The sequence below is a fragment of the Pogona vitticeps genome, chromosome 5, assembly GCF_051106095.1.
Source record: "Pogona vitticeps strain Pit_001003342236 chromosome 5, PviZW2.1, whole genome shotgun sequence".
Taxonomy (NCBI): Eukaryota; Metazoa; Chordata; class Lepidosauria; order Squamata; family Agamidae; genus Pogona; species Pogona vitticeps.
The window spans coordinates 31,208,163-31,232,775 of record NC_135787.1 but is presented as its reverse complement, the minus strand read 5'-3'; the positions used below and the strand labels follow the sequence as shown (position 1 = coordinate 31,232,775).

The 24,613-nt window shown below is 38.3% G+C and overlaps 1 protein-coding gene across 19 annotated transcripts in view; it reads right to left on the bottom strand.

Moving 5' to 3' along the window:
- The window catches only part of BLTP1 (bridge-like lipid transfer protein family member 1), a 140,286-nt gene that overhangs the window by 5,608 nt on the left and 110,065 nt on the right, over window positions 1-24,613 (bottom strand). For 14 of the 19 annotated variants that reach the window (XM_073001687.2, XM_073001693.2, XM_073001696.2 and 11 more), the window contains 15 exons: window positions 22,467-22,682; window positions 22,185-22,365; window positions 21,060-21,237; window positions 19,964-20,125; window positions 19,577-19,716; window positions 16,242-16,422; window positions 14,373-14,576; window positions 13,759-13,938; window positions 11,469-11,606; window positions 10,145-10,405; window positions 8,631-8,781; window positions 7,298-7,455; window positions 5,649-5,841; window positions 4,952-5,169; window positions 1,347-1,598 (listed from right to left, as the gene is read on the bottom strand). In XM_073001687.2, coding sequence (XP_072857788.2) covers window positions 1,347-1,598; window positions 4,952-5,169; window positions 5,649-5,841; window positions 7,298-7,455; window positions 8,631-8,781; window positions 10,145-10,405; window positions 11,469-11,606; window positions 13,759-13,938; window positions 14,373-14,576; window positions 16,242-16,422; window positions 19,577-19,716; window positions 19,964-20,125; window positions 21,060-21,237; window positions 22,185-22,365; window positions 22,467-22,682 — 2,813 coding nt within the window. The remainder of the gene's footprint in view (window positions 1-1,346; window positions 1,599-4,951; window positions 5,170-5,648; window positions 5,842-7,297; window positions 7,456-8,630; window positions 8,782-10,144; window positions 10,406-11,468; window positions 11,607-13,758; window positions 13,939-14,372; window positions 14,577-16,241; window positions 16,423-19,576; window positions 19,717-19,963; window positions 20,126-21,059; window positions 21,238-22,184; window positions 22,366-22,466; window positions 22,683-24,613) is intronic. The other 5 variants (XM_073001694.2, XM_078376684.1, XM_078376687.1 and 2 more) reach the window with 1 other exon arrangement.

Sequence of the window (24,613 nt, the reverse complement as noted above, 5' to 3'; positions counted from 1 at the left end):
TTATGCTGTTTTACTAGTGTTTTTAATGTTGCTCTTATTATGAGTTTTAATATACCTGTTTACTGCTTTTTAAATATTGTAATAAGTTATTATTTAGCTTTTAACTTTGTTTCTTTTAATACTGTAAGTCACCTTGGGTCTTTTAGGAGAAAGGTGGCACATAAATATTTTAAACAAAAAAAATCATGTTGAAAGTAACTTAGAATTGTAAATTTCTCATAAGTTAAAAAACAAGGAGTACAATAACTAGAGAAAAAACTGCAAACCACAATCCTATTTTCAATTAAGATAACGGCTGAAGTCCTGTTGCTTAGTGCAGTAAATCACACTGGAGTAGATCCCACAATCAGTGGGGATTTATTAAGTCAACTACTCTTTAAGCTCCATTGATTCAAATGGGCCTACTCTAGTACAATTTACTATGCTATGGAACAAGATTTCAGCCTGTGTATGTGATACTGAATTTCATTCATTGTTCTCCTTTGCCTATTGGCTGACAATAAAGTTTAAAGTTCATCATCACAATCGTTACAAATGGCTGAGTTTTACAGGATATTCGACTACAACATTCATCATAATACTTGACTGCATCTAGGTTCAAAAAGTCATAGGCAAAAATCCTGTTGATCAGTGTAGTAAATCGTGCTAGAGTTGGCCAATGGGTGAGTCAATGGGGTTTCGTGAGTCAATTCCTTTGTAAGCTCAATTGATTCAAATTCTACTGTGACTTACGATGTTACCATGTAGCAATAAAATCCTCCAATTACTCTGGGTTTAGCACAATGCAAATTGATTCAACATTTCCTTACTTCATGACGTTGTTCTAAGGGGGTAGGGACTCACACTTTTCTGCAAGAAATCATTATTTTTGAACATCAGTTAGAAGGCTATTTTAAATTGCTCTACACTGCACTCTTTCTGATTTTCTGATTGTACTGTGTTACTATGTGTGTGGGAGCATGATGTGTTTGCGATAGCATGGCATGCTATCCCATCAAGAAATCAAATACTATGCATACTATCTCAATTGTTTCCCTTTAAAAATATTTTAAATAAACTGATTTTAGCAGTGCATCACATAGATATTGGAAGCTTTCTGCCTGCTACCCTGATGTAGCATTATGCCAGTTAGAATAAAATAAAATAAAAAAACTCTGGACAAAATGTTTGGGTAGTTGGACAAATAGTTGGGCAGTTACAGTGTATGTGTTCCAGTTAGTAAAAATGTACCTATTAGTGTACAGTACTCAAAATACTAAGAAGCTTTTTTCGTCAATTAAGTCTTCAATTATAACTTAAAAGTGGGAAAGGTTTCTATTAAAGACTACGAAAAGAAACTGGAATACCTTCTTGCCAAATTTTTTGTGCTTCTGTCCAAAAGGCAATGTTAGGCTCTTCAAGATGAAACAGAGCCCATGATTTTGAACGGAAATTAGGGCCGTGGAAACATGCTAATGTCATGTGGTTTCCATGCAAGCTCATAGAGCCTCCAAACTGCATTCCATCTTCTGGTAAAGGGATCTGAAATAAAGATATGTGGCAACCAGACACCACCTTTAGAACCCCTGGCCAGTGTCGATGATGTGCTGCGTCCATTACTAGAAAATAAAGCACAGACACATAGAGAAAGGTCAAAGGCAGTTAGGATGAACTTATACAATCAATATACACACAAACATATGTACATGAAGAATTTCATTAATATATATTTCACTCTTCTGTAATCTGAGGGTACTTTAAAGGCTAGCAGCAGTGACAGAAACTATCTCATCCAGATTTCACCTATATATAACTCTTAGATTTAAAAAGTACATCCTTTATTTGCCTTCGCGAATACAGTACATAGACCACTTCAGTAAAATACAAACATGGAAATAATCATCATCTTAGAACTGCAGAGATGAAAGGGACCCTATGGATCATCAAGTCCAACTCCTGGCAAGGAAGCAAAGTAAAGAATGAAACTCCCAGCTTCTAGTTCCACAGCCAGATACTCAAAGTACTGAGCTATCCAGCTGTATAAAGAAATAATACTATATTTGGGCAGACTAGCCAGTACATGAGAATGTGAACTGGTACGTAGGGCTGGAAAGTGTTTACTCATTTTTTATGCTGTTCAATGTTACTTCAAGTGTAGGTTAGACACTCTGAAATATTTGGTACTTCAAACACTTTTTTGGTAATAGAAAATACACCTTCACATCAAAGAAATACTGTATTCTTGTGGTTTTTTCCAGCACGATATTTGCATCTTCTTAAAATGACACACATTTAAAAATAGATACACTGTTAAGATGCACATTTCTGGGCTCTAGATAGAGGTTTTGTGGGTGCATCTCAAATACAAGGTATTACAAGTGATAAATTTTCCTCTTTTGGGTAGTAAGCTGCATCAGAGAAAAATTACATTCCCCCAACCCTTCCCTGTAGCAATGATATTAGTAGTGCTTAGTAAAGTTGTATTTTTGAGAGACTTGCATCTGGAGTACAGCTATGCAAGAAGCCTTGTGGGGAACTGTGCTTTGTTAATGACTAGAAGAGGAAACAAGAGCTACCAATATCACAGGAGAAAGAGGCCTTCCTCCTTCATGCTGTCACAGTATCAGCAGATGCACTGAGATAAAGTGAAATGTGTTTGAAGAACTGACATAAAACTGAATATGAGGGGTTTATTGTTGCTCAGAAACCAGATGCAGTATTGCTACTGTTCAAAGTGGCCTTGGTAGACAGATGAATGGTATAGAAATTGAACGAATGAACGACAACAACAACAGCAACAATTTTATTCATTCATTCATTCATTCATTCATTCATTCGATTGATTGATTGATTGATTGATTGATTGATTGATTGATTGATTGATATACTGCCCACCTAGAATGTCTACTCTGGGCGGTTTAAATATAACATAAAAATAAACTAAGGTAAAATCCAGATTACTCACAGAGTCCAAGATGGGAAAGGAAGAAAAGAAGAGATAGAAAAAAAGAAAAGGGGAGATAGGCTAGGTAATGACTGTAGGGAAGGCCTGCCTGTAGAGCCATGTCTTCAAGTTAAGTCTTGAAGGCCCTCAGCGAGGCAGCCAGGCAGATCTCTACAGGTAGGTTGTTCCAGAGGCAAGGGGCCACTGCCGAGAAGGCCCAATTTCTAGTTTTTTCCCACCAGGCCTCTCTCGGTGTTAGGCCCCTCAGCCGCCCGACCTGACTGGAGTGGGTGATACAGGTAAAACTGGGCAGAAGAAGGCGCACTGCCAGGTATCAAGGGCCTAAACCGTTAAGGGATTTACAGTGGTACCTCAACTTGAGAACTGTGGCGATCTACCCTTTGTTGCCCCTATTTATTTGGACCTCACAAAGGTACACGCCCTTTTTCGCTGCCACCAGGTTTTCTCCTAATACCAACTTATGTCACATGTGCTGTCAACACTAAGGGTTGTAGAACTTAGGAAGCAGAGTTTTAATTAAATATTCTTTTATTGTCAAACAAATCAAAGGTAAATCACATATGAACTGTTTCAGGTGTTAATATATATTGGATCATGTTTGCTGTCAATATCTCTCTTGCTTTCAATCAATATCTCTCTTGCATTCAATCAATATCTCTCAATTCACTAACCCTCTCCTTCATTCTCCTAAACCCTAACTCTCATTCCACATCTTCACTTGTCCCTAACTCTAACTGTCTCTCCAACTCCCTAACTGTCTCCCTGGCTCTGCCCCTCCTGCTCTATCCTTGGCTCCTCCCCCTTGAGCTCCTGTAATGGACAGGCAGGAATGACATCACCTTTTTGCATTCCGCTACAAGAACATTCCCTACATAAGAACAATTCGAGTTAAGAACGGCTCTGTTCGCAAAAAGTTGCTTCAACTTGAGAACGGAGCCTTGACTTAAGAACCAAAAAAGGGGAAAAAAAACTTTCCTGCCCTTTTTTTGACCTAAGTTCACCTTAGGTCAAAAGAAGAAAAAATTAAAAAAAAATTCACCCCTAGTGGTAGATACGGATTAACCAGCTTTGCATTACTTCCTATGGGAACTAATGCTTCGACTTAAGAACAGCGCCTCAACTTAAGAATGAAAAACAGAAGATATGGATTAAATGGTTTTCAATGCATTTCATGGGAAATGGTGCTTTGACTTAAGAACGTTTCGACTTAAGAATGCAGTCCCAATACGGATGAAGTTCTTAAGTTGAGGTACCATTGTATACATAATGGTTAGCACCTTGAAATCAATGCCAGGTGATAAGGTAGCCAGTGTAAGGCGGCCAAGGTGGGGGAGATATGGTGAAAACCTTTCACCCCTGTTAATAGCCTGGCCGTGGTGTTCTGGACCATCTGGAGCTTCCACACCAGTCTCAAAGGAACCCCCATGTAGAGAGTGTTACAGTAGTCTATTTTTGAGATTACGAGTGCATGGACCAGCGTGGTGAGCATCTAGATAGGGATGCAGCTGGGTGATCTGCCGAAGATGTAAATGGGCAGACCGAACCATGGACACTACCTGGGTCTCCATGGTAAGCACGAGGTCAAGATGGACCCCCAGACTGTGAACCAAATTCCCCTACTCGGAGAGCCTCCCCAGGATGATACCATGGTTGATGGTATCAAAAGCAGCTGAGATATCAAGGAGGACGAACAAGGACATTTTGCCCACCGGCATCCCTAAGTAGGTCATTTAGCAGTTTAACCAATGCTGTTTCCATGCCGTGGTGCGGCCTGAAGCCCAACTGAAACGGATCCAGGGCATCATCATCATTATTGGGAGGTGTGTTTATTCCATGAGAATTAAATTTAATGCTTGCCCATCCCTATTTTAAAACATTGTAACTTGTAATACTTGCAATCCTTATTAAATGTTCATGCATCTGTGGTGAAAAGGCTTCAAGAGCATCACCAAGTCTTAGATAAAGAATGCTTAATTACGGGCTGACTTAAACCAATTTAATACATACATTGCTGATGTGAACTTTTCTCCACAGCATTGACTACAGTCTTTGGTGGAAGATAAGGAACAGGTCCCCATGTTGACAATGCTCTCTTGCTTGTATCAAACTGCTGAGTGAAGAATTCTTGAAGTTTCATCCCTATTTTGATGAGGTCTGGTGTGGTTGATCTGGAAATCATTACTTGAAAAATATCCCATTTCAAATCTCCATGAACAAATATCTCACTAGAACAGAATAATGATAATATCCCATGAATTCACATTTAATTGGTCCAGAAGAGTATTACATTTAATGAATCAAAAATTATGGGATTTTAAAAATGGGGCAAAAATGTCCTTGGATAAAGGACAAATTTTCTGTGACTTTGGAGAAAATCAACGCTTTTACGTGCATGCAAGTTATGACCCACCACATGTACAAAAAAAAAGATCTAGCAGATGGACAAGATAATACTATTGAAGTAGCCTGCTTTTGTTCAAAAACATTTTAGTTTTTAATTTCATCTATATTTCATATATGTCCATAATTTTAAATTTTGCAACACTCTGATATGAATAAAGAAAGATTTAAAATTATCATCTTCAGTAGAAAAAGCTTTAGCAATAACTTAAGAAATCAATTTTAACAACAATTATTTTGTTTGAAATCATAGGTACAGCTATCTGTACCATTTGGTATAGTAGGGGAGGCCATCCCTGCATACCTTTTATCAGTAATGCTGGACTCTAAAGTATTGTAGAGATTGACTTTCCATTCATCCTGTAGCTTAAGGTCTGCATTACTGAAAATGCCCATTAGGATGCTGGACCCCATGTAGTCAACACGTGCTTCAGTAGAACCCATGGTGATCTGAATTTTATGGCTTGGCTGTTGGTTTGGATGTTCTGATATATGAGCTGAAAAATAATTGTTCATATCATCAGCTTAGCAGTGAAGGGAACAAGATTAGTGACATTACTTTATCTGGCCTATTTGTGCCAGCTCCCATTCAATATTACCATGGCAGTGAAATGACAAGCTTGAGAAAACTAAAATGTCTACATTCATTTCTAGATTTAAAAGGCACAATTGGCTGTCCTCCATAAATACATCTCATGTTGTAGCCAACTTTTTTGTATGATGGAACACTTGCAGGAATATATGACAGAAATTTCAATTATGAAATGACCTATTTCTATAATAAAATATCCATGTGGACTGAATCACTGCATTATTCACATAATACTTCAAGAATGCCTTACATGATATGTGAACAAGATCACCTAACCTATGTCACTGGGTACTGTCCTACATTATGAATGTACAATACTGGTCCACTGGACTGAAGTCAGAAAAGTGTGTGTGTGTTTAGTCGTTTAGTCGTGTCCGACTCTTCGTGACCCCATGGACCAGAGCACGCCAGGCCCTCCTGTCTTCTACTGCCTCCCGGAGTTGTCAGAAAAGTACAGTAAATTATTCATATTTAAAACCACATTAAAACAAATCACTATGTGAGTGCATTCAACATATTTAGTTATTTCTAACAACTTTGCATTTTTGATCTTTTAAAAGTGTTTTGGAGCAAGATAGAATGGTAATGTAAAACAAGACTGTGGGTGGGTTTTTATGTGCCAGTACTACCTCGCAGTGGATAAGTGGGGAATCTGAGCTCAAGATTCCTGAATCCTAATCCAACTCTCTATCCCTACATTACATCACCTCTCAACAAGGCTACTAAGCATCTATATTCTATATGTCAAGTGGTCAACATGTCTCTTCGACCTGTAGCCTCTGCGTACAGTAATTCTTGAAACTGTATTTTTATTCACCAATAAGTTCAGCCTTCTCCATTACCAAACTAGTATAAATGTCAGAAAGCAGACCCTTCTATTTGTGCTTATAATGAATATCCATTACATAATTTATTTATATAAAATATTTTGGCTTCGTCTTCCTCCTTAAGATCCAATGCGATTTTACATCATTAAAAGGCAATATTTGAAGCTAAAAACAATAAAGCATACAAATACTAAAAAGGATCAAACAAATACCACATTAAAAACTGGTAAACAAAAGCAGCACCAAAACACATTCAAGGCAGTAAAGTACAATTTAATTATGCAGGCTACACATTGGCCCCTCCAGCAAGCTGAGTACTAAATTTACCAACCTTGGAAGGATGGAAGGCTGAATCAACCTCCAGCCAGCTAGCTGGGGCCATTGGGATCAAATTTAGGTTGTGAGCAGAGTCTTAACTGAAGTACTGCAGTTTAACCACTGTGCCATAAGGCTCCAGATGGACAAAACCTTTAGTATGTTTTTCTACAAAGCAGTAACAAGTGCAAGCAAATACTTATTAAACTTCCAACTTACCAACCATCTCTAAGGCATTAACATCTATGGTACCTCCAACCACACCTCCTCTAGAATCCAAATGTGATCTCCCAAGGCCTACTGACATGCTAATTTCTCGATCTCTGTTACTGCCCACAGATAAACGACCCTGGCTTTTCAAACCACTAGTAGTCCACCTAAAATAAGGACAAAAATAAAATATGCATATAATTTAGCACATATGCCTTTCATTTGCCAAAACTACACATTCCAAGGACATTCAAAAATACAGAAGTAGTCATTTATGTGAAAGCTATTGAAATATTTTTAGATCACAAGAATTTGTTAAGAAAACCATTGTAATTCTCTTTCAGAGACCCTTAAAGAGTAAAGGACTATTGCAGCATAAAGACTAAAAGAGAACAGGGCTATTTGAATCAAAATCTGGATATTTGCTGCATTATGCATCTAAGCTCTGAGTTCAAAGTCCTCAGATAGTATAATGGAGCAAAATGAATCAAAAGGTGTCCCATAGAGCAGGTTTCCAGCTACAAATACTTGGGTATAATCTTTCACGCCTCAGGTTCCTGGGCCCCCTCATAATAAAGCATGCAGCACTGATTGCTCATAAAATTGTAGCGGCATTAACAAGATTTTTTCACACCAAAGGGGGTCACTATATCCCCTCAGCCATTCAGGTTTTCAAGGCTAAAGTTGTTGCTCAAATGCTCTACGGGTGTCTATTGTTTGCCTTATCTGACCTACATCCTCTTGAAGTAGATCAAACCAAATTTTTGAGATCTATTCTGATTGTACCTCCTTCTACACCTAATGCAGCCCTTTGTTTGGAGGCTGGCCAAATTGCCATAAGAGCATGCATCAAAGTCCTTATCTTTAATTACTGGCTACAACTTAGTTTCTCTTCTGAGGGCTTGGCAGAGATGTCACTTTTTGGCTCCTTTCAATCAGAAACACCAACTCACAAAAGAAATAAGGCAAATGGGCTTTTTCACTAACACTCTCTTGGCAATGGGTCATGTCGATGCTAAAGCAGCACTCAAACAATGAACCTGGGACATAGAACTTCAAGAACATATTAGCCAGTTGGGTAAATACAGTGTTGTTACTAATAATGCCTTTACAATATCTTCATATTTGACAAGCACAAAGACTTAATGTTTCACCCTCTAAGCTCATGGAGGGAAGATTTCAACATATACCTATCTCGGATTGCCTGTGTCCATGTAACGAAAGCCAAGTGGAAATTGTAGGCCATGTTTTACTATACTGTCTTTTTTATACAAACACACAGATTAATTTTGGTCACAGATAATCAAAATTAAAGGTTTATCAAATCAACAGATTTACTTACGTAGTGTTTCCCATTACATTGCTCATGTTCATTTGAACATTTAATTGTTTCAGGTTCATAGCAAATACAACCAGTGTTTCCCATGGTGTCACTTGCTGACTTCCAGCTTTGTTTGATTTATTAAATGGAGTTGATGTTTTTGAAAGTATATCTAAAAGAAACCATAAATGAAGTTTGTAAATGGAATATTAAAAATCCTAATGATATGTTTAGTTCAAAGCCAACTTGAGTTTTACCCATATTATTTGGATTTTTCTGGAAAATGTTTCAGCAACTCCATTTAAACTTCTACTTCTGAAACTGCTTGCAATTATTACCGTATGTTAGCATGATGTGGAAGTCTTCTGTACCAACTTCAAAATGTTCCTAACACATAAGCCAGGGCAAGGTACTTTTAAATTTTTTTTACCCTAAGACCTCACTGTCCACCAGCAACCATATTGGGAGGTACATGCCATGAGTAGGTGGGATCACAGTGTGAGGTCATCACACTGCTTACATGAGTTCTTGATACATGAATATTCAAACTTCATTCACATGCATACAGAGAAAAACCTTCCCCATGTTGGAATCAAGTTTTTAAAAGCCTGCGCTAACAATGTGAACATGTATAAAACCTTATAGCAGCATTGGTGGGGTGGGGTACATCACATTCTAAATTAATTATCACCCCTGCAGAAGCAACCTTCCTCCACTACCATTCACTGCTATTAATATTTTCAATCCTTTCCCACTAATCAGTCCGCCTTTTTCATGTCTGCAGCCCAGCAAAACAGATAGCTAAATCCGTTCAAATGATTAAAGCTAATCAGGACCTAATTAAATTATACCACCATGCTAATGCCATTTGGCCATCAATGGGTTCAAAATTCCACGTATGATGCTCCCATGTATAAGACGACCCCAACTTTTCTAACCCAACATTAAGCAATCAATAGTTTAAACATAAAACAGAACACTTTTAAAAAAAAAATTCAAATACTAAAGGTGTATTTACTTCTGTTAATTAGGTAATATTTTAAAGATGAAATTATGCATCATTCTCTGTCCCGGGCTTTCTTCAACCTTGGTGAATGCAAGGTTCCCTCCAAGCTGGGCACACACATGCACAGACATGCCTCTGCCTCCCTCCATGATTGCGTTCAACCCCTTATGTTCTAGTCATGACGGAACCAGGGGGGGGAGAGTCACGTGCAGAACACAGGGGTGAATTTGTGACAGAAAGAGGCGGAGCCCAATTCAGTTGGGCAGAAGCCTGTTTATAGAGACAAGGTATTGGCAGTTTCCTTATACACGGCGGGGTTTCTTATACCATGGGGTTCTCTCAGCCGATTACTGCTGTGTATAAGACGACTCCCAAATTTTGCTCTAAATTTTTTTAAGAAAAAAGTGTTGTCTTATACATGGAAAAATATGGTAATAAGTTAAAAATAATTACTTTATTTCAAGCTTTATATCAGTATACAAACTGCTGACATATGAATGTAAGCACTAAAATTAACTAAATGTTTTACCTCTCTGAGGAACTGAAGAATCTGATACACTCCTGGATCTTGAAACGGCTGGAGATTTTAAGTTATGAGATGTTGTTCCTGGTGACATGTTATTACTTGTGTTGTGCTCACTGAAAACATTTGGTGATTGTGCCATGTGTGTAAATGAAGCAGACTGGCTTGGCTGCTCCCAGGTCCTACAATATGCTTTTCGAGATGATTCAGGGGACATGTGCTGATTCATGCCCTCGACAGAATCTGGTGTCCCAGGCCCAGAAGTTGCTGAGAGAAAAAAAAATTGAACTATGTTGCAATTCTGTATGGTTAGCACTGGAAGGCTGCTATTACCTAACACCAAATTTAAGAATATTATTGGAGTATGCATTTTCCTGCTGATATTTATTTATCTACAAGCCAATCAGTATCAATGGGTCTCAGATGTAAGATACAGATTATTACTTACCAAGGGTGATCCTTTTACTTTACTTTTATTTTTATTAGATTTTTACCCCGTTCGCCTAGACAAGGTCTACTGGTTTATAAAAAGCCAACTCTATATCTCTCTCCCCCTCACACACACACACCTCTATGCTGCCTTCTACTGTACCACCTACTTTAACCACCATATTTCTTCACTCCACCACTAGAAAGAAGAAACACACCCTAAATCCAATGTGGTGGCAGCTATCATTCTCTACTGCAACAGGACCTTATCCCTTCCATCTAAACCTGCCACCTAAAAAAAAGGTTCTCCATGTCTTCAGAGCAGGTTCTAAGAGGCAATAACAGTGAGTAATATACAGTGGTGCCTCGCATTGCGACGTTAATTCATTCCGCAAAAATCGCTGCAGAACGAAAACGTCGCTATGCGATATTTAAAAGCCCATGCGTTCCTATGGGCTTAAAACTCACAGTTCAGCGAAGATCCTCCATAGCGCGACCATTTTCGCTGCCTCTTAAGCGAGGAATCTGTCCCTAAACACAGTGGGCGGCCATTTTGTTTACCCGGCGGCCATTTTGAAACCACCCATCAGCTGTTTTAAAATCATCGCTTTGCGATGCTCAGTTCCCAAAGCAGGTAACCGAGCATCGCAAAGGGAATCCCCCCATAGGGAACATCGCTAAACGGAGCGATCGCTATGCGAGGCACCAGTATATGGTCCTTCCAGTTGCCTATAATCAGCAGTTCCAACAGGACAACTGTCTTCCCATCCCTTCATCCCAACATCAACTAATTAGATCCTTCAATTGCAGCAGGAAGTTTATAGACTAAGCAAGCTATGAAAAATAAAAGTACAGTATCCTGTGCATTATTATATTATAGGTCTATAAGTGTGTAACTTACCTGGCAAATTTATTGTTTGATCACCTAGAAAAAGACGTCTTGCAATACTTCTCCTGTACCAAGCTCTTGGAAATGCTAAAATTTCACTCAGTCTCCTCATGTCGTATTTAAAAGATGCAGATCCTATATCACAAACAGCTAACAAAAACCATAATAATCAACAAAGTGGAAAAATCATTCATTTTAAAAAAATTTCTTATACCTGAAAGATTGAATATATTTATAAATATTTAAGGTCCCTGGCTGTGGAACAAGAGATTGAGAGCTGCATCCCAGGAGAAGGGCTAGCCTGTGTTGCCTTGGGCAAGCTGCAGTCCCAGGATGCCCGCAGAAGGTACGTATAAGGACACTCTACATAGAAAACTCTGAAAAGGGTCAGCATGAAGTCAGAACTGACTTGACAGCACATGATGATGATTATAAGTGTAAGATGTCATGTTTTACAAATTATGACGTGAAATAAAATTCAGAAGCTATAACAAACTCATTATCACACTTTTATACAGCCATTTTCAGCACAGCTTGATTTAGGCACTACAGCACGTTCAGTGCAACAGGTACTCTTCTGAAGCTTCATATGGTCTCCTCCTCTTGTTCCTTTCTGGAAGTTGAGCCATGACCACTCTTTTATATACCAGTTAATGACCATTTGTGTGTGCCATGTGTAATACAGCTTTCTCCATAGCAGATTTATATATTTCTAAAGCTTTTTATACATTAGGATCTTTTGGTAACACAAGAGGTCATCCTTCCTGTCCAAAAACATTTGCCACAATTTTATCACCTCCTTGAAAATACCTAGATAAGGGTGACCAGAATGATTAGGGCAAAATACGTTTCCTCTTTAAAAAAAAGGAAAAAAAAGAACCGTGTGATTTTATTTCCACTGTCTTCATACAAGACTTTTGGGAGTCAACAAACTAAACTGATTGGCAGTAGATTCCAAACAGACAAACGACAGTACTTCTTGATAGAATGTATAAATTATAATTTGATCCCACAAAACTAGATGGCTTTAAAATAGGATTAGTCACATATATGGAGGATAGGTCTTTCAATTGGTCTTTGCCTTAATAGCTAAATGAAACCTCTAGGTTCAAGTATTCCTGAACATACTAGTAGCTTTGGGGATTGGCCCCAAGCCACTTTACTATGTCAGCTAGGGGAATTCTAGGAGATGCAATCCAGAAAAATAATATTTTCAAACTCTGTCTTTGATTCTACCAACACTCTGCTACTAGTTCATGTATGAATACTGCACGTAAATGTGTAGATTTCATTTACATATGAGTGGGAGAGGGCTGTTTTCCCTACTCTAGGTTTGCCGGAAGCATCTGCTAGACTATAGCTCTACTCAGTTGTTAAGGAAGGTTGTGGAGCCCACATACTTTAATTTTAATCTTAATCTTTTCCATGTTTCCATGTTTTAATCTTTTAATTTTATTTTAAATTATATATTGTTTAATTTGCATTTTAATATTTAACCTATTGTGTTTTAATTGGGTGAATTTTAATGCTGTGCGCCGCTTTGGGTCCCTTTGCTGGGAGAAATGCGGCATATAAATACAACAACAACTAATAATAATACTAATACTAATCATCATCATCATCTTGAGGGGAACATTAACCCTGAGCTTCTCTGACATCTTGGGAATATGACAGTTTGAAGAAAGGGGGGCTGCTCTACCTCTGTAGCCTCTCTGTGTTAGCCAGAATCCTGATTTTGGGGAAAGAGGATTTGATTCACATGGAGAAGCTACCCAGGTATAGCTGCCTTCAAACTGTTGTGTTTCCATGTTCAGTGCAACAACAGAGGGGACACACTGGCATCCTCCTTTCAACCCATGTAACTTCCTTAACAACACTATACAGTTTTGTAAAAAAAAAAACAGCTGTAGGCTGTATGGGGTCATATTCTGATCGAGAAGGATTGTTTTATTTTCCATTGTTCTACAATCACATACTGTTTACAAGAAAATGTGTGCTAGGTCTCAGTTATGATCATTCTGGCTGATCTTTTCCAGCAGAGATGCTGCCAAATGTCACTCCACCCATTAGAACTTTAAACATCTTGCCTGCTCCTGTTTGCATACAGATAACTATTTGAAGCACATGCCATTGTGCTGGTCTCACAGAAATTACACTCACCAGACATTCATGATGTATTATTTCAGATATGGCTTGAACCCAAGACTATGTTTTCAGAAACCAATACAATGACATGAAAAGAATAAAAGTGTGATGGCTACTTCATTATATATATGAAGGATTACATGTGGCTGGTACGTACCAGATATGTTTATTAATGTAGTGTCCATCTTGTTTGCAGATTTGCTTGCTGACTGACTCTCAAAAAAGGTGGGACCTCCAGAACGGCGTATTCGTGACAGGCTAACTTTCACAAACTCAAGATTGATGCTCAGTGAATCTTTGCGACCAGTCACAGACGACGGTTCTTCATCTACATTTCCTGAAATCACAAGAAACAATATGCTATTTCCCTAGATTTGAAAACCCACTGATGTATGACTATTCTGAATCTAGCACCACAGGAGACATGTTTTGGCTTGTATAACATACACACACTTTACAAATGAAAAAATAAGCTGCTATTTTAACAAATTGCAAAAATCATTATTTTACTGATTTTAAAAATATGAATGAGGAGAGAATGGAAAATATAGCAAGTGTTACTATTGCACAGAGAAACTCTAAAATGTGTTTATGCAAAACCCTTAGCTCTTCAGGATACATTTGCACAGATGCACAAATATTATTGTTTTGGTATAAATGTAAAAGAAATCTTTTGCAGGACTTCTTCAAAGTGTGCTGTGGGACAGCTTCCTTCAAAGCTTAGGAATAACCAGAATAATTCTGTTCCAAAATTTTATATTCTCCTTTTACCTAAGGATCCTGATCCAGAAGACAGGCCAGCCACAGTGGACTTCTGCTTTCCAGCTCCATACGGATGAAATACATAGAGAGAGAAATCAGACATGCAGGCTGTGAAGCTAAGACCTGAAGAGCTGCTGCTAGAGCCTGTCAAATCTGACTGGCTGCTACTATGCCGTGTTCTGCCGAAAGGACTGCCCAATCCAGGAGATGAGCCTAGCACACCAAAAGAAAAGAAAAGCATACATTTATTGAATGAACGACATGTATTTTGGCACAGTCCTGAACAGCATATCCAGAAATAATTCAGAGTGTGTGCGATTTTACCTATGAAATCTTAGTGGCTTAGGTTCAAAGTGCCCAAAGGGTTGCTTTTTCCTATTATCAACCCTCCCCATATGTGGACAGGGTAGACAGGCTCTAACTGATGGTCGCTACAACAGTCAGAATGCATGAGAGGGAATTGTCTTCTGTGCACCCCCTTTCCACATCTACTTAATCTCTCTTTTGCATCTTAATTTGACCACCTCTTTTCAGCTTCTGTTGAAACCTGGAAGCAACTTCAACTTGTAGCTTTTAATCGTTCCTTGTTTTATTGCATCTTGAATGTCAGCTGCCTTGAGCATCACTTTTATAAGTGGAAAGGGAGGGTACAAATTATTCAATGAAATAAAGCAGTTACACAGACATTTGCCTGGTTTGTACATTAATGTTAAAGGTTTAAGCATTGTATGGTCAGGACTTAGAGATGTTTTATTTGGAAGAAATAGCCAGGGAGTAACTGGATGCTTTTACTTCTGTTTTTAACTAAATGCAGTTACTCATTTCTGAATCCAGCCAAATGATTATCTGTGTCAACTATGATTTATGAAAGGAAGCCAACTTTTCTTTCTTTATTCATATAAGAGCACTGCACAATTTAAAATTATGGACAGATATTAAATACAGATTAAAATAAATTAAAAATTAAATTTTAAAATTTACATTTAAAATTAAAAACAAATTAAAATGTTAAGATGATAACACCATTTTTGACCAGAACCAGATAACTTTAATACTATTATCTCAGCCATTTGCCAGTTATTTTGTAGATGTGGTGGAGCATAAATCACGTGTACATAAATGGTACATTGATTCAATTTATCCACAGAAAATTTGTTCTATATCTAAGTGGCCCCATTTTACTAGACTATTCTTCGATCTTCTTACTTCACTTCAAAGGCTATTAAGTGACTTCCTTTGTGTCAAAGAAACCGCTGAGCTGATCAACATCAAACAAACTTTCCTGGGATGTATATAGTTACTGAGAGGACCCACAATGAATACATAAGAAGCCAACTTCTAGCCACACTTTACAGTCCTGACAAATAATTTTCAGCTAATGGTTGTTGTGGGTTTTTCGGGCTTCTTGGCCGTGTTCTGAAGGTGGTTCTTCCTAACGTTTCGCCAGTCTCTGTGGCCGGCATCTTCAGAGGACAGCAAACTGGGACAGCACAGTTTGCTGTCCTCTGAAGATGTCGGCCACAGAGACTGGTGAAACGTTAGGAAGAACCACCTTCAGAACACGGCCAAGAAGCCCGAAAAACCCACAACAACCATTAGATCCCGGCCGTGAAAGCCTTCGCGAATACAATTTTCAGCTAATCGCAACTAGCAACTGTACCAGATTAAACTTGGAAAGAATAGCTTCTGATTTCCTTCTCCTTATAGCTATGCCAATGGAGGGGAGGTGAAGTGGGAGAAAATGAACTGAAGCCCTCATCCATGCCGATAGGCATACTGTTGTGTTTTTTTTACATTGGAATACAGCCATTTTGTTATCTAATCCATTTCTATCATCAAAGTCCTTGAAAGATTAAACATTTTAAAATTACATTTTACCTGGTGAGATAGTTTTTACAGGCATCTTTGATCCACTTTGTAAAGAACTGTCTGTGGGGCAGGTTGTGCCTAAAGTTTCCAGTTCCCCTCGATTGGAAGAAAATACAAGATCAAGGGAAGGAAGTTTCAACATGCATTCTACCCGTGATACAGGTAAGCAGCTGAACTTAATCTGTGAAGGCTAAAGAAAATAGAAACAAATCTTTAAAATGAGAGAAAAATAACAAACAACCACTTCCATGTAACTTCTTGGTATTAATTTTTGCCATTAACATATTATAGTATTATAACATTCTTTTAAAAGGAGGTAAATAATTAATGGATTTTTTAAAAATGTGTTTTGGTCATGATGATTCATGGCACAAGTGCAGATCAGTAAAATAATGATTTTCATGCATCTGTGGACCAAAGCACACCAGGCCCCCCTGTCTTCCACAGCCTCCCAAAGTTCGGTCAAATTCATGTTGGTAGCTTCGGTGACAATGTCCAACCATCTCGTCCTCTGTCATCCCCTTCTCCTCTTGCCTTCACACTTTACCAACATCAGGGTCTTTTCCAGGGAGTCTTCTCTTCTCATCAGATGGCCAAAGTATCGGAGCCTAGGTTCAGGAGCTGTCCTTCCAGTGAATACTCAGGGTTGATTTCCTTCAAAATGGATAGGTTATCTCCTTGCAGTCCGGGAGACCCTCAAGAGTCTCCTCCAGCACCACAATTCAAAAGCATCAATTCTTTGACGGTCAGCCTTCTTTATAGTCCAGCTCTCACTTCCATACATCACTACAGGAAAAACCATAGCTTTGACTAGGCGGACCTTTCTTAGCAAGGTGATGTCTCTGCTTCTTAAGATGCTGTCTAGGTTTGTCATTGCTTTCCACCCAAGAAGCAGGCGTCTTTTCATTTCATGGCTGCTGTCACCCTCTGCAGTGATCATGGAGCCCAAGAAAGTAAAATCTGTCACTGCCTTTATATCTTCCCCTTCTATTTGCCAGGAGGTGATGGGACCAGTGGCCATGATCTTATGTTTTTTGATGTTGAGCTTCAGACTATTTTTGCGCTCTCCTCTTTCAGCCTCATTAAGAGGTTCTTTAATTCCTCCTCACTTTCTGCCATCAGATGGTATCATCTGCATATCTGAGGTTGTTGATATTTCTCCTGGCCATCTTAATTCCACCTTGGGATTCCTCCATTCCTGCCTTTCACATGATGTATTCTGCATAAAAGTTAAACAAGCAGGGGGACAATATATCAGTTGTTCCATATCCAGTTCCAACTGTTAATTCCTGTCCCACATATAGATTTCTCAGGAGATGGATAAGGTGGTCAGGCACTCCCATTTCTATAAGAACTTGCCATAGTTTGTTGTGGTCCACACAGTCAAAGGCTTTTGCATAGTCAGTGAAGCAGAGGAAGATGCTTTTCTAGAACTCTCTGGCTTTCTCCATAATCCAGTGTATGTTAGCAATTTGGTCTCTAGTTCCTCTGCCCTTTCGAAATCCAGCTTGCACCTTTACGGCATCATCTTTTAAGATTTTAAATAGTTCAACTGGAATGCCATCACCTCCACTGGCCTTGTTGTTAGCCATGCTTTCTAAGGCCCTCTTGACTTCACTCTCCAGGATGTCTGACTCAAGGTCACCAACCACGCTATCTGGGTTGTCTGGGACATCCAAATCTTTCTGGTATAATTCCTCTGTGTATTCTTGCCACTCCTTGATGTCTTCTGCTTCTGTGAGGTCCCTCCCATTTTTGTCCTTTATCATGTCCATCTTTGCACAAAAGGTTCCTTTAATATCTCCAATTTTCTTGAACAGATCTCTGGTTTTTCCCTTTCTATTCTTTTCCCCTGTTTCTTTGCACTATTCGTTTAAGCCCTCTTGTCTCTCCTTGCTATTCTTTGGAAGTCTGCATTCAATTTTCTGTAACTTTCCCTATCTCCCTTGCATTTTGTTTCCCTTCTCCTCTCTGCTATTTCTAAGGCCTCGTTGGACAGCCACTTTGCTTTCTTGCATTTCCTTTTCTTTGGGATGGTTTTTGCTGCTGCCTCCTGTACAGTGTTACGAGCCTCTATCCAAAGTTCTTCAGGCACTCTGTCCACCAAATCAAGTTCCTTAAATCTGTTCTTCACTTCCACTGTGCATTCATAAGGGATGTGGTTTAGGTTGTACCTGACCTGTCCAGTGGTTTTTCCTACTTTCTTCAGTTTAAGCTTGAATTTTGCTATGAGAAGCTGATGATCAGAGCCACAATCAGCTCCAGGTCTTGTTTTTGCTGACTGTATCGAGCTTCTCCATCTTTGGCTGCAGAGAACATAATCAATCTGATTTCGGTATTACCCATCTGGTGATGTACATGTGTAGAGTCGCCTCTTGTGTTGTTGGAAAAGAGTGTTTGTGATGACCAGCTTGTTCTCTTGGCAAAACTCTATTAGCCTTTGCCCTGCTTTGTTTTGAACTCCAAGGCCAAATTTACCTGTTGTTCCTTTTATCTCTTGACTCCCTACTTTAGCATTCCAGTCCCCTAGAATGAGAAGAACCTCTTTCTTTGGTATCAGTTCTAGAAGGAGTTGTAAGTCTTCACAGAATTGGTCAATTTCAGCCTCTTCAGCATTGGTGGTTAGTGCACAAACTTGGATTACTCTGATGTTGAAAGGTCTGTTTTTCCCACTCTTTTGTTGACTATGAGGGCTACTCCATTTCTTCTTCAGGAGTCTTGCCCACAAGAATGACCTATACTTTGGCATAATACATAGGGTGCAATTTGAAACCTACACAACTGACTTGTTTCCAGCTTGCATTTCAGGACTCACTTTTAAGAAGTAGACTTGGCAGAAACATATGCATGACTTTTATGACTTTCATGTGTTTTCCTGCACCATGCACAATATATTGGTACACGGCCTGATGAAGGTTGAAACTAGCTCCCCATCAGGTTTCTGGGTTTGTTCGGGTTTTTTTTTGTTGGTCTAATAAAGGTATCACTTGGCCTTGCTTTTGCATATTTGGAAGAGACATAAAGCACCTTTTTAAGAGTACAAGAATACCAAATATTACAAGTCTTTCAAATTGTTTAGAACATTTTATGGCAGTACTCAGAGGAAGATTTTTCAGGCCTGCCAATTCAGGCCTACCATGTTTATCAAATGCAATACATGCTAGTATGAAATGGAAAATATGTGATGAAGGGAAGTACCAATATAAGGCCATAAGGCCGAAATCCAACATAATGTTAGCACAGTGAGAATCACTGTCAGTACAGTTTTCTATCAGTTTCACACTTGGCTTCACCAAGATATGAACAACCCTCAAGCTATTATTTATGTTAGCTTTCATCCTTACCTGAACTCTTACATATACCACCACATCAACAGGGAAAGAAGAATATGCTGAAGTTGATGAAGATACTAGGGAGGCTGTGGATTCTTCTAAAGGATCTTGTATATCAAACTGTCCCATATCTTCATCCTGTGAACTAACAGCTTTAAACAACAAAGAAGTAATTGCAACAAAAAGAAAAACTTCCATGAAGGTATAATTAGATTGTAGACTTAGTGTACATGAAGCTCCAGCAGCAGAAGCTGCCACAATGACCCGACAAAGGGCTGGGCACACACAACCAGGCACATGAGCTGCACCTCGTCAGTGTGGCTTGGCAGCTTCTCCAGCTGGAGTCCCATTAGGATATTGATCGTGGTAGTAGAAAGAAGTTAATCTGCCATGTGATACCTGTATAATTCCTCTCTATTGGAGTTATAGGAATTGTTTCAAGTGCTTTCTCCAGGAAGTCCAACAGGCAGGGGCTAATCACCATTTCCTCTGGCAAAGATTGGAGGGCAACCCAAGCATACAGCTTTGCTGTTTTTACACCTCCACTTCCTTTTCCTTTGGCTAAAAGAATTTTAAAAAGATGTTTCTTTAGTGAAATAACTTCAGTCAGAATAAATATCGTAATACAAAAAAGTTCTTTAACTCAAGTACATTTCAATTTGATTATGATAACAACTGATTTCTGTTTAAGCAGGTAAGATCCCAGATTTTTTTCAATTCAGTCTTAAAAGGTGGGATCAATTTAACTCCCTAAAAAGGAGCTAGATTAAATCAGACATGGGCAATATACACTCTGCAGCCCAATATTTGCAAGTCCCCATAAATCCTTCCAATATTGTGTTTTTTAAAGCTGCCCCAAAACCCATGCAACAATCTGCCTCTGAAAAAAATGGTGGCACAGCTCTCTAATCTGTACTGATTCGAATTTGTACATTTACTGAAGAAGTCTGTCTGCTAATTTATGTCGTAAGTCACTTTTGTGCATAAAACGATATGCAAAATGGTATCTACACTAGATCGCGAAAAGAACAGCTAAAATAGTAAAAAGAAAAAAAGAAAACAGCTAGAAATTCCAACACAATTAAAACAGCAATAAAGTACACATCATGATGCCGTGAGAAAAAATACATTTTAACTTCTGATCTAAAACTAGCAAGACAGACAGCTCAATGGAAAGACATTGCTCAATTTGTTTGTGCTACTCAGTAAACTACCCTGTTTCCCTGAAAATAAGACAGGGTCCATCTTCTGGTTGCTGCACAATGTAATCTGCCAAGGGCTTTAGGAACTAAGAAGTACAAGAAAATTTCTACCTAGTAGTAAATATTCAGCAATACTTAGAATTGCTTAATTACACTTTTAATGTGTTTCTAACTACAGTATACCTAGCATGATGCTTCATTAAACTACATAACAGAAGACAGACATAAGCACTGAACTCCAAATGACAGAGAGAATTAAATCAAAAGATATAGCATGAAAGAGAAATATCTACCTGATGGGATAGGTGGGGGTTGGGGAGGAAGTAAAGTTTTAGACTTGCTGTGAGTAGAAGGTATGGCATTATCTTTCATACCGTACAACTTGGATTCTTTGGAAAGGGTTCTTGGCAAAGATGAGCCCCGCGATGCATTTGGTGATTCAGTCTTTAACATCTTAGAATTATAATGCAGCTGAAATTAGACATTTATGTGCCACAATCAGGAAAATGGCTATTTATAAAAACATTTTTTCTCATTTTCCATGCTACAGCAAAACATATTCCAAAACGAGGCAGAGTTCTAGCTGATAATTACACTGATTGTGTGCAGTTACACTATGTTGTTTGTGTCATGTGTACAGAAGAACAAATTCAGGAAAACACCATTGTTACAACAACTTTACCATAACTTTCACTGAAGTGGTTACTTGGACACTGAGATTTCCCCACCACATTATGATTCAAAATGAAACAGAAAGCTGACCAGACATGTCTCTTGAATTTGATTTAATCTTTCATTTTTAAATTCAAAGGCTGAAATCCTGTGTGCACAATGGTGATACACACATTTACTGCTGCTGTTGATGTCATAACTGTTGCGAACATGGAGCTGCACAGCAGGATTTCAGCCATTAGCCTGATTGCCACATTTTACCTGTCATGAGAACTCAAGTTAAGCACTTAAGCACCGCTTCACTGGATAAAGCCAAGGTCTATATAGTTCAACATTGTTTTTCAGGCCATCCCAGGAGAAGTAATATCATTTGAGGAATTCCTACTGGTTTTCAGAACTGTGCTCGTATCTTGATTAACAAGGATGCTCTAATATAGTGGTTCTAAATCTTTTGTCCTCAAAATGCTCTGGACTTTAACCTCCAAAATCTCTGAACATTGGACATGCTGGCTGGGACTTCTGAGAATTGAACCACACATTCTGAGCAGAAGCAGCATACTCTGAAATTCCCTTAACACTTGTCTATAGTAAGATTTGTATTTTGTTACATTTTTATGTGCAATTGTTATCTTGGTAACTGAACTACAGGAGGGAAACTGTTCAATGGTTCAACTTTATTTTTATCTCACAGAGGAGATTATTTCCCAGCCTTCCTTTTATTTTATTTTACTTTGTTTTGTTTTTACCTTTACATCGACACCAGGAATGTAAAACACTGTTGTTTCCAAGTCACTAGACTTTGTCTGCAGAGACGATGGCACTTTCTTTCCAGCCAATAGGTGAGTAGTAGATGCATAATTTGTTTGGAATTTCTTCTTTTTGGAAGGAGATTCTTGATCTAAACTTCTGGAACTGCGATCATAGCTCCTGAAAAGCCAGGAGTGCATGGAACAGGAACATAATGTAACATTATACTTCATATTTTGAAAGTGGTAAATATAATAATCTGCATCTAGTAGTATTCTTACCGTCTTAAGCTTATGTCATCATGTTCTTGCTGAAGTGTTGTTGGATGAAGCACACATTTCCCACAGTCAATTTCAACTCTCACATCAAGTTCAAAGTCAATATTCCTCTCTGTAGTAGTTCCAGTCACATTTCTAGTGGCTGGAGATGTTGGCCATCTTTCAGTAAACAACTGGTGAACTGCAGCAAATCCTGTTGCTTTTTTACGAGAAGCAGCCCTGTAGAATGACAGTGTTTCTTAAATACCGTATTTTTCCGTGTATAAGACACCCTCATGTATAAGACGCCCCCCACTTTTCTAACCCCAAATTAAGAAATCTAAATGGGGCTTCGCAAGTGTAGGGGGGAGGGATCAAAGCACTGCAGGATCGCTTTTATCCCTGTTTTCCCCTCCACTTGTGTTTGTTCTCTCCTCAGCTTACTTCCGTGTATAAGATGACCCTCAATTTTTAGTCTAAAGATTTTAGACAAAAGTATAGTCTTATACATGGAAAAATAAGTATATGTTTCAGTATTATGCTACGTATGAGAGTAAAGGCCAACATATCCACGATATTGGATATTTTTTACTTTCACTGGAACAACATCATGTAAGAGCTCTCCAGTTTGGCTGGGGAGATAGTGCTTTGCTCATGCTTTTAAAAATCACACACTGTCACACTGACACTGCTATTAGTCTGAGAAAAAGAAAAAAATTCAAAAGATACAAGGGCAGTCCCTTGCAGATTCTCCTCCTCCTGGCTAACAATGGCACACCGTGGGGGAGGGAGGGAATGTGTTGGCACCTGTAACATCCCCTCCCACAGTTGCTCCGGGTGACATTTCAAGATCTGACCATGTTGTCCCAGTTCTAAACTCACCAAAGCTTTGGAGAACACTGTACCAGATCTGAATAAGTGTCACAGAATTCTTAGTAGCATAAAACATTTAAAGAAACTTTCTACAGCATATACAAGACAACTGGCAAGCCACTAACAATTACTCTTGTAATTTAAGAATAAAAACAAGAACTGCACAAATGATTGTAAAAACATCAAATTCACGTAACATGTTCAAACATTTTAGTGAAAGGTACGAAAGGACTTCATAGGAATCCTATAGCTTGTAGGCTATATGCAGCTTGTGCAGGCCTTTCTGTGGCCCCCACCAAACATCTAAAACACTCCCTCCAGTTTTTATGCATTAGAATATATTTGAAAATGCTTCAGGATTTACAAGGCCATGATACACAAGGGGCTCTAGACAATGTATTAAAAATATTGAGTTAATTCCGATAATCCAAGTTAAAGAAAGAATATTAATTCAATGCTAATTACAGAAGTTCTCAGAAGAAAATCAGGTATGAAGAAATGTCTGACCTGCCAGCAAAGCTCAGGCTACAAATAACAAGGGTTGATAATTTGACCCTGAATATCTAGAGAAGCATTGCTATTAGTACGGCAGTTCATGAAGCATGTCACATATATAAGGCAGCAGGCAATATTACAAATCATCATTTTAATATTTACATTTTTACATCTTGGATTTTTGCATGTTCACTGGTTTTATTGTTTTTAAATTTTGTAATGCTGCCCAGAGTAGACTATCTGTCTAGATGAGCAGGGTATAAATCTAATAAAGTAAATAAATGAAATAAAATCTCAGGATATTGAATATGTACCGTGTTTCCCCGAAAATAAGACAGGATCTTATATTAATTTTTGCTCCAAAAATTCATTAGGGTTTATTTTCAGGGAATGTTTTATTTGTTTCATGTACAACAATCTACATTTATTCAAATACAATCAAGTCATCATCTAGTTCAGTGGTTCTTAACCTTTTTGAAAGAAACGCCCCCTTGAGCCATTGAGGAAGTTATCATCGCCCCCCTCCCCGCGGTGATGATATCTTTTTTTTTATTTATTTATTTATTTATTTATTTATTTATTTATTTATTTATTTATTTATTTATTTATTTATTTATTTATTTATGACACTTAAATCCAATGACCCCTGAAAACAAAATTCAATTCCAAGAAAATGAAATGCCCCAAAAAAGTAACATTTAATGATTTAGTTGCAAGCGAATTTTAAGACGCAAAAAGAAATATAAAAAAGGGCATAAAAACAAACTGTAATGCAGGAACTAAAACTTTAAAGACAAAAACTC